Source organism: Sparus aurata, chromosome 14 (genome assembly GCF_900880675.1).
Source record: "Sparus aurata chromosome 14, fSpaAur1.1, whole genome shotgun sequence".
Lineage (NCBI taxonomy): Eukaryota > Metazoa > Chordata > Actinopteri > Spariformes > Sparidae > Sparus > Sparus aurata.
Genome location: NC_044200.1, coordinates 25,505,698 through 25,517,125, shown reverse-complemented (window position 1 = coordinate 25,517,125; position 11,428 = coordinate 25,505,698). Strand labels below are relative to the sequence as shown.

The 11,428-nt window shown below is 43.8% G+C and overlaps 1 protein-coding gene across 1 annotated transcript; it reads left to right on the top strand.

Moving 5' to 3' along the window:
- Positions 1 to 334: 334 nt before the first annotated feature.
- Positions 335 to 7,124, top strand: tspan12 (tetraspanin 12). Its single transcript, XM_030440622.1, has 7 exons — positions 335 to 1,060; positions 2,589 to 2,671; positions 2,957 to 3,092; positions 3,674 to 3,739; positions 4,595 to 4,702; positions 4,804 to 4,947; positions 5,043 to 7,124. The coding sequence occupies exons 1-7, from the start codon at positions 995 to 997 to the stop codon at positions 5,361 to 5,363; spliced, it is 924 nt and encodes a 307-aa protein (XP_030296482.1). The 5' UTR covers positions 335 to 994; the 3' UTR covers positions 5,364 to 7,124.
- Positions 7,125 to 11,428: the final 4,304 nt, after the last annotated feature.

Below are 11,428 nucleotides of genomic sequence, written 5' to 3'. Positions count from 1 at the left end.
GAATAACTTTATGAATCACACACACACACACACACACACACACGCTAACTGATATACAGAGCGAGATGTGTGTGTCTCATTTAACTCCATGAATCAGCCTCTCTCTCTCGTTGTGTGTGTGTGTGTGTGTGTGTGTGTTTCTGTTTCCTTCATCCTCCTCTTCCTCTTCAACACAACAACAGTCGGAGCCTGTCGGCCCTCTGACCCGCGGCTCTGCGGCTGGAGGCGGATACATTCCTCTGTCCTCCCCCAGGACTCTGCCTGCCTGCCGGGGGGAGGGGGGGGGGAGAGGGGGGAGGAAGGGAGGGAGGGCGGCGGCTGCTGCTGTGCGCATATAATTAGTTTGGAAGAAGAAGCAGCAGGACGGGACGGGACGGGCCGGGCCGGACAGAGAGCCGCCCCCCTGCCTGCAGCCAGCAGTCCGACTCAGCTCGTCAGTGTGGACCGTTGCAGCAGATTTGAAGCTGCTGCTGAACGTCGTTACTTTTCCTCTCCTCCAGTTTCTGGATCATATCACTCTTGTTGTGAACGTGACTGTGCGCAGACTCGTGGGTTGAACGGATCCGCGCCGCTGTGCGTATTTTCGGCGCTAAGTGAGTGATGATTGATGTGGAAATGTCAGCGCCGCCGCCGCGCACAGCTCGGCACACTCCATCATCCCGGCGGGGCTGCGGGAAGTAACTAACCACCTGTTGTGGAAGTTTCCTGGAGCTCGAGACGAATAAACCCGAGCAGCTAAACCAGACCGGCGGACACAGCCGAGTGACGGAGAGGGCGCGCGGGGAGCGGAACGCGGCTTTTACGCACGGAGCAGACGCAGTTTCTGAGAAGAGGCTCTTCTGATGAGCGACAAGCTGCTGCAGCGTCGCTCCGGCCGCCCTGCTGTCTGTCTGCTGTCTGTCTGTCGGTCTGCCTGTCTGCTGTCTGTCTGCGCTGAGTATGGTGCCATGGTGCCCCGGCCTCACATGAGCGGCACACCGGAGCTCCGGTCGGGATGGCTCGGGAGGACGCGGTGAGGTGTCTGCGCTGCCTGCTGTACGCGCTCAATCTGCTCTTCTGGGTGAGACACAGACAGACCACATCTGATCCGTTTATCGATCAGTCACATCAGGACAGGAAGCGACAGGGCACCGTTAATCTGATATCAAGTAGCAGCCTGTCCCTGAACGCATCACATGTGGAGCACCAGTTTTAGATCAGTCACATGTGAACAACATCAGCGTGAGCCATTTAACAGTTACACATGTTGTACACATGATGCACATGTGATACATTTTGTGACAAAACATTTAACTTTAGTTTCACATCAAGTTTTATCACATGTGATTTTGAGTGACTGGACATGTGTAACATAAAAGCTGTGAAACCATTTATTCACATTTAATGTCACATGTGAACACATCTGTGAACATATTCACATAGCTTCACACTGAGGTTCATGTGGTTTCACACTCATGACAGTTCACATGTGATAACAGTATTTAAATAGATTTCACATAATTCCATTTAATTTCTTTTAAATGCATCACATGTGAATAACATCTGTGAAATCACAATTTCATTGATTAACATTTACACATATTTCACACGTGAAAATGTAAAAAGAAAAACAATAACTTATATGTGCTGATTTCATATCTGGTTTCATATGTGGAACGATGTGATGAAAGTCTCATGTGAAAACTTTTAATGTGCAAAAGTATCAGGTGGAGGTCCAACATTTCACATGTGAGGATTTCACATGCGGTTTTGAGAGATTCGGTGTGAAACACATTTTTAACATCACATGTAAAAAGCGGTTTCACATGTGTGACTTCACATCGTGGTTCTCATGAGAACCATGTGTCCAACAGTTACACATGTTTTACACATGATTCACATGTGAGATGTTGAATAGTTCACATGGGATCATTTCACATCTGGAGGTCATGTGATTTATTTTGTGACAAAACATGTGACCTTTATTTCACATCACATTTCATCACATGTGATGACTTCACACTCACAGACACATGTGATGTATTTCACATGTGCAGGAGAACATGACGCTGTTTCACATGAAATATATCACATGTCCCCTGACAGGTATATTTATGAGTCAGCTCACATTGATGAGTTTACCTGTAAACAACATGTAAACAACATGTAATCAGTTACACTAACAGCTCTCAGTCTGGCTGTGTGTCACATCTTATTCATGGACAAAAATATATGGACACAACACTCAAGTTATTTAGTAGTTTGTGACCAAATACTTGTAATCATATAATCTGCTCATACATGAAAACATAACAAATGAGTCGAGTATCTGAGTAAATGTAAAGTAAACTATTAAGACTCCAATTTGTTATGTTGACAAAACAGTCGTGAACTAAACTCACAGCAGTAATCAGTTATTAGTCAGTCAGTAATCAGTTACTTCATCATGTTTACAGTGAAGGTTCTCAGTGAATCTAGGCCACCGTCTGTCTGTCTCACAGCATGTCTCACATTCTGAGGTGTTATTTGTAGGCAGCAGAAACTGATCTGTGTGTGTGTGTGTGTGTGTGTGTGTGTGTGTGTGTGTGTGTGTGTGTGTGTGTGTCCAGCTGATGTCAGCATGTGTGCTGGGAGTGGCAGCGTGGATCAGAGACTCCCTGAACACCGTCCTGACCCTGACAGCCCACACCAGGTGAGTCTCACACACACAGAGCTCAGGTAACACAGAGGGACCAGGACCGGGACCTGATGGTCCTGATGGTCCTGATGGTTCTGATGGACCTGACGAGGAGTCTCAAAGTCGAGGTCTGCTTCACAGGAACCATATCTGATGTCTCTCAGCAACACCTCTGTATCTGTGTGTAATCAGATACTTCACTCAGTAAAAGTACCAGGTAGAAAAAGTACTCAAGTACAAGTTTACAAGTAAAAGTGTGTGTGTGTGTGTGTGTGTGTGTGTGCATGTGTGTGTGTGCAGGCTGGAGGAGGCGGCCGTCCTCACCTACTCTCCAGCTGTTCACCCCGTCATCATCGCTGTGTGCTGCTTCCTCATCATCGTGGCCATGGTGGGATACTGTGGCACGCTCAGGTGTAACCTGCTGCTGCTGTCCTGGGTACGTCCCACCTGTGACACACACACACACACACACACACACAGTAGCAGCAGGTTTATAACATGCTCCCTCTGCAGAGAGTCTGTGTGGCCCAGGAGAAGAACCTGAACAGAACCTCCTCCAGGTGAGAGCAGGTGCAGCATCGGTTACCATGGTGATGGAACAGGTAACAGCACCTGCTGAGTCCATCAGGTGAAGTCTGTCAGAGGTGAACAGTGATCAGTCTGTCTCCATCTGCATCACTGTGAGCCACATCACCTGTCTGCTGTCACCTGAGGGGGCGTGGCCAGGTGTCATGTGTCTCTATTGTCCTCAGATGAGATAAGATTGTCCCTTCAGTCCGTCGGACACAGAGGAGGACACCCAGAGGGCATGATGGGAAATACAGCCCACACACCCGACAGGTCACAGCTCAACGTCAGACCGGGCTCACTGTGTCTGTGTGTCTGTGTGTGTGTGTGTGTGTGCGTGTGTGTCAGTCGGACCGGGCTCACTGTGTGTGTGTGTGTGTGTGTGTGTGTGTGTGTGTGTGTGCGTGTGTGTCAGTCGGACCGTGCTCACTGTGTGTTTGTGTGTTTCAGTACTTCTGCAGTCTGCTGGTGATCTTCTGTGTGGAGCTGGCGAGCGCTGTGTGGACCTACGACGAGGTCAGAAACATGTTCGTCTTGTTTTGACACAGTTCTATCCAGGCCCGGTCCAAACGTTTCACCACACAAGATTTTAATTATATAAAAATAATTCTTTTCTTTCTCAAAGTATTAATGTGCTCATATTTGTTTGTTATATAAAACTTTATTGTTATAATGATGATTATTACAGTTATGTTTCCTTCGTCTTCTTCTTCTTCTTCTTCTTCTTCTTCTTCTCCTCAGTGTTCTGACTCCTTCATGTCAGAACACTGCCAACATTATGACTTCATGTCAGGTTGATTGCTGTAATAATTTCACTTTGATAAAGTAAAACATGAACATTCAGAGAAGTTCTGATCCACTCAAAAGGACCAATCAGAGAGCAGGATGTGAGCAGCAGCTGAGGTTACCGACACGACCGACTTCTAAGAATAAACAGAAATGTGAGACGAGCGGCTCACACACACACACACACACGCACACACACACACACACACACACACACATCAGTACAAGTGTACACAAAAATACACACTACTACTATTCACAGCAGATACACAACAAACAGCCTGTTCGCTGCTACACAACCACAATACATCACAAGAAGAAGAAGAAGAAGAAGAAGAAGACGAGGAGGAGGAGGAGGAGGAGGTCGCTGTGAGGTCATCAGTGTGTCCGCTCAGAGCAGCTGTGTGTGTTTTTACCTGCAGGCTGATGTCACTATCTCACCTGTCTGCCTGCAGGGGGTTGTGGGTAGTCACTGTGGGGTTTCTTATCAGCAGAGGGCTGCACACACACACACACACACACACACACACACCTGCTGACATGCTCTTTGTCTTTATGTGTGTGTGTGTGTGTGTGTGTGTGCAGCCCTCGGTGCAGCGCTCTGATATGATCAGTCTGAAGTCGAGGATGCCGAACTACGGCCTGCAGCGGTACCAGTGGCTCACACACACCTGGAACAGCTTCCAGACAGAGGTCAGAGGTCTCACACACACACACACAACCACACACACACGAGCACTGTGGGGTCATGTGACCTGCTGCTGACAGGTGTGTGTGTGTTTACCTGTGGACAGTTTCAGTGCTGCGGGGTGATCTACTTCACTGATTGGCTGGAGATGACAGAGATGGAGTGGCCTCCTGACTCCTGCTGCTCCAATCAGTATCCAGGATGTGCTCGCCACGCCCACTACCACGACCTCAGTGACCTCCACCAAGAGGTGAGACGCCGCCGACTCTGATTGGATGAGAGAGAGGAAGCTGAGTGACACTGCGATCAGACGGTTCAGTAGTTGTGGTTCTGTTCATGTTACAGGGCTGCGGTCCAAAGATCTACAGCTTCATCAGAGGGACGAAGCAGCTGCAGGCGCTGCGTTTCCTGGGCGTGTCCATCGGCGTGGCTCAGATCCTCGCCATGGCGCTCACACTCACGCTGCTCTGGGCACTTTATTACGGGAGGAAGTCTCCAGAGCTGGACTCAACGCTGCCGCCGCAGGATGACTCCGCCCCTCTCAGAGTGACTCATGGAGCCTCTGCTGAAGCCTCACAGTCGGGCTGCAGCCGCTCCAATAAAGGATGTTCTGTTCTGACGGCCGCACAGAGCGGACTGCAGTTTGAGATGGAGCGACTGTCGTAGCAGCTGATCGGTCCAAAACCGGTCTGGTTTCAGTTTGATCCAAAACACTCGAACCCACAAGTTCAGATCTGAGAACAAGGTGATCGCAGCATTCAAAAGTCCAGATGGTCTCAGTCTGATGTGGTTTGGTTCCGTGTTGTTCTGGTGACTCTCTCAGGTCTGGTTCTGTTGTTTGTTCTCTGAGAGGCATTAAACAGTCGGATCAGCTGAGAGACCGCCTCACTATCTCAGAACCAGCAGCTGAGAGACCGTCACTCCCAGAACAGTTCTGCATGATGTAACGTTCAGGGTCGACGTACAGCAGCTCTGGCCCCCACACACCGCCCAGACTCAAACCCACAACCAGCTGCCTTTATCCGACCACTCTCTGACCACTCCGTCTGACCCATTCGGCAGAAAAGTTGCATTGAAACGGACCGCCTCGACTACTGCCAACTACACAGCAGCGCGTACGTTCTGCGCTTGCGCAAGATGCGATAAGCCTCCTTAACATCGGGTGGCGCTAGTCTCGTGCCAGTACTCTGAAACATAAAACAGGAAATGACGGAACGGAGTGCAGCCAGTAGATGATCAGAGAGAAACAAAGTGTCGGCTCAGTATTCTGACCTGAGAAGACGTTTGGTACTCGGCATTACTTGAAAGATCAGTTGACTGAGCTGATGGTTGCATTGTCTGCTGTCGGGCTCGTTATTACAGTATACGAAGACGTCGCAGGAGGGAAAAAGTGGTTTGTTCGGCTCCTCCCACACACGGCGCTGATTCGCTAGCACACCGCCAATCAGAATGGTCATTGAACAGACAGCCAATCAGAGAACCTAATGGCTCAGACGGCCGACAGCCAACCTCCTCAGACTTCGCATGTTGAATCGGAGCAGATAACGTCCGTGCAGCTCCGAAAGCTCCAACGCAGCTGAACACACCGAACAGATTTGTTCCCGACATCGTCCGAGTCTCCCCAAACGCTGCAGACGGCCAGCGGTTGGCCCGGTGTGTTCCTGCCTTAAGGCCTCAGTCTGCTCTGATTGGTCGGCTCACACACACCTGAGCCAGCACCGCTGACATCAACAGAGCAGCTGAGATAAATCAAACATAATTAAATTAAAAACATTTTACGTGTGTTTAGACCGTTTGGTGTTTCTGTTATGTTCTTGTTTGACTGGACGTCCGTCAAGACATCACTGCTGAGAGTCAAATGTTTCTGAGACAGAACACGCTGATCCAAGTTGTTCAGGACCGACCCGACCGCAGACTGAGACTCTAACGTTAAGTTTTTCTTTATTTCAACCATTTCTGAGCTGTAACGTCTTCAGCAGGTTTGTTTACGACCCGGTCGTCACCGTGAGCTCAGATCTGAACCTGGTGAGTGAAGTGTTTTGTTACTGACAGATATGATGATGAGGACGGACACAAGGTGGGTTCTGGTACTGTGTGGTTCTTCACTGGATGAGAACATGAACTGACTGAACTGAAGCACTAAAGGAAACAACCACTGTGAGAACGGAGGAACGTTCTTCTTGTTCTTGACACTAAAAAGACGAGTTGACTCTTTAAAGAAGTGAAGAGGTCCGGAGGAGCAGCAGGAGCCCGTCAGAGACCCGCAGAACTGTGCATGAGGTGAATATTTAATGTGTCCTGGTGTTTCTCACTGGAATCAAGTGAACATTACAGCGGGAGAATAAAGTGAGGAGCTGGATGTGGTCAGCAGGGTGGAGGAGGTGTCGATGCTGCTGCAGACAAATAAAACAACCGTCATGAATCTGATCGTGTGTCTGTTGGTGTGAAACTTCATCGTCATGTCGACAGACAGGAAACACAGGATTAAAAAGTGGGCGGAGCCACTGTGACATCACCCACAGGTCTCTGAAGAGCCAGTGTGAAGCTTCTGGGGTACCGGCCACCGTCAGCATAGGAGCACCTCCACCCAACTGCACCTGACTCCACCCGACTGCACCTGACTCCACCCGACTGCACCTGACTCCACCCGACTGCACCTGACTCCACCGACTGCACCCAACTGCATCTGACTCCACCCAACTGCATCTGACTCCACCCGACTGCATCTGACTCCACCCGACTGCACCCGACTCCACCCGACTGCATCTGACTCCACCCGCCTGCACCCGACTCCACCCGCCTGCACCCGACTCCACCTGACTCCACCTGACTCCACCCGTCTGCACCCGACTCCACCTGACTCCTGGCTAATCAAAAACAAGGTCTAGTTAGTAAATAAGCCCACAGAGCTGGAAGCTACCAGGCTAGCTAATGCTAACAAGTGTTCACATAGAAAGGCAAGCAGATTTCACCTCACGTTACCTGAGTGTGTGTGTGTGTGTGTGTGTGTGTGAGACGGCTGAGAGTGACGATGAATCCAGTCGACTCCGCAGGTTCTGGACTGCCGTCTGCTGGTTAACAGTAAGACCGGTGTCTGTCCCTCCCCTCCCGTCTGTCAGTCCAGTTAACCACATAGAAAGATTTATTGTGTTATTATGTGTCTGATTGTTGCATTAAAGATTCTAAAAAAGGCAGAGACGTGAAGATCAAACAGGCCACGCCTCCAAATGTTACATTCCTTTATGCCTGAAGATGATTTGAAGCAGTGAGTTGTATAAAAGTTGTGATGAAGGATAAATGATCAGCATGTTCAGTTCTGCTGTTCAGTTCTGATCTGGCAGGTATGGGTACTGACTCAGGTGTGGGGCCTCGAGTGGCTGTTTGATGAACTGCAGCTTCATTTTTCAGCCCGACTCACAGTGAGCCTCATTCTGGCTCTTCTGGATCCATTCAGCCACGTCGAGTCAAACCGAGCAGGGCCAGCGATGGACCAGCTCCAGAGTGAAGTCAAGCTGCAGTGACGGGCGAGGCTGCTTCATATACGCGTTGTATACATGTTGTGTTGTCTACATGTTATATACATGTTATATATATGTTGTCTACATGTTATATACATGTTATATATATGTTGTCTACACGTTATATACATGTTATATATATGTTGTATACATGTTATATACATGTTATATATGTGTTTTATACATGTTATATATGTGTTATATATGTGTTATATACACATTATATATGTGTTGTCTACATGTTATATACATGTTATATGTTGTATACATGTTATATACATGTTATATATGTGTTTTATACATGTTATATACATGTTATATATGCTGTATACATGTTATATACATGTTATATATGTGTTTTATACATGTTATATATGTGTTTTATACATGTTATATATGTGTTATATATGTGTTATATACACATTATATATGTGTTGTCTACATGTTATATACATGTTATATGTTGTATACATGTTATATACATGTTATATATGTGTTTTATACATGTTATATATGTGTTATATATGTGTAATATACACATTATATATGTGTTGTCTACATGTTATATACATGTTATATATGTGTTTTATACATGTTATATACATGTTATATATGCTGTATACATGTTATATACATGTTATATATGCTGTATACATGTTATATACATGTTATATATGCTGTATACATGTTATATACATGTTATATATTTTGTATACATGTTATATACATGTTTTATATATGTTCTATACATGTTACATACATGTTATATATGTGTTATATACACATTATAAATGTGTTGTCTACATGTTATATACATGTTATATATGTGTTATATACACATTATATACGTGTTGTCTACATGTTATATACATGTTTTATATATGTGTTGTCTACATGTTATATACACATTATATACGTGTTGTCTACATGTTATATACATGTTATATATGCTGTCTACATGTTATATACGTGTTGTCTACATGTTATATACATGTTTTATATATGTGTTGTCTACATGTTATATACATGTTATATGTTGTATACATGTTATATACATGTTATATATGTGTTTTATACATGTTATATATGTGTTATATATGTGTTATATACACATTATATATGTGTTGTCTACATGTTATATACATGTTATATGTTGTCTTCATGTTATATACATGTTATATATGTGTTTTATACATGTTATATACATGTTATATATGTTGCATGCATGTTATATACATGTTTTATATATGTTCTATACATGTTACACACATGTTATATATGTGTTACATACACATTATATACGTGTTGTCTACATGTTATATACATGTTATAAATGTTGTCTACATGTTATATACATGTTATATATGTGTTATATACACATTATATACGTGTTGTCTACATGTTATATACATGTTATATATGTGTTATATACACATTATATACGTGTTGTCTACATGTTATATACATGTTATATGTTGTATATGTTATATACATGTTATATATGTGTTTTATACATGTTATATATGTGTTATATATGTGTTATATATACATCATATATGTGTTGTCTACATGTTATATACATGTTATATGTTGTCTACATGTTATATACATGTTATATACATGTTATATATGTTGCATACATGTTATATATGTGTTGTCTACATGTTATATACATGTTATATATGTGTTATATACACATTATATACGTGTTGTCTACATGTTATATACATGTTATATATGTGTTTTATACATGTTATATATTTGTTATATATGTGTTATATATACATTATATATGTGTTGTCTACATGTTATATACATGTTATATATGTGTTACATACACATTATATACGTGTTGTCTACATGTTATATACATGTTATAAATGTTGTATACATGTTATATATGTGTTGTCTACATGTTATATACATGTTATATATGTGTTACATACACATTATATACGTGTTGTCTACATGTTATATACATGTTATATATGTGTTATATACACATTATATACGTGTTGTCTACATGTTATATACATGTTATATATGTGTTATATACACATTATATACGTGTTGTCTACATGTTATATACATGTTATAAATGTTGTATACATGTTATATATGTGTTGTCTACATGGTATATACATGTTATATATGTGTTGTCTACATGTTATATACATGTTATATATGTGTTGTCTACATGTTATATACATGTTATATATGTGTTGTCTACATGTTATATACATGTTATATATGTGTTGTCTACATGTTATATACATGTTACATAGATGTTGTATACATGTGTGTGTGAGTGAGTGAGTGTGTGTGTGTGTGTGTGTGTGTAATCTGTGTGCAGCAGCTCACTGAGGCTCCGTCCAAACTGCTGAGACAGGAAAACACCAAACTTCATCTAAAACACATTCCTCAGTCACACTGCAGCTGTTGGAGAAAGTGGAGAACACACACACACACACACACACACACTCTCACTCTCTCTCAGACACACACACACTCATACACACACACACACACACTGAGGTGTCAGCTGTTGGGTGTGTAAAGCTCTCCACATCCAGCGTGGATGAAATTCTAGCTGCTCCACCGCTGCTCAGTATTAATAGATGCTGTGACTGACAGACGACCTGTTCATGTTTTACACTCTGACTGTTTTTATATTTTAAATGTGATCATAGTTGATCATCACACACAGCATTGGATCCTAACACAGCTTACAGAACCAGAACTGGAGTGTATCTAACGGCTCCTCTTCGGGTCGAGCTCGTCTCTCTTGTGGTTCCTACAAGTCTCCATCTTCAGTCCAGTTCTTTTCTCCTTGTGCCTGCGATGCACAGCTCTGAAGGGGTTCTGTTCAGTTGTCTGACTGTAAGAAACAAAACACCTCCAAGGGCCCAGCTGGGTTCTTCACCTGGACCATCAGTTCTGAATGAAGCGACGCAGACGGGTCGAGTGTTTTAATAGGACAATGTTTTATTTTATTTACTCACACCGCACCGACTAGAATCATGGAGGCTTCTCTTCTTAATATCATCCTCAATAATTCATCTCTTATCAATAAAACACAAGCTGTAAACAAAAGTATTGATTATAATAATCATCAGGTCAACTGTCACCGCTCCATCAGACCAACACATGCAGGTTTCACCTCTGAGAGGAATAAAAGAAGAAACGTCTGAAACATGAGATGACTGACCTCAC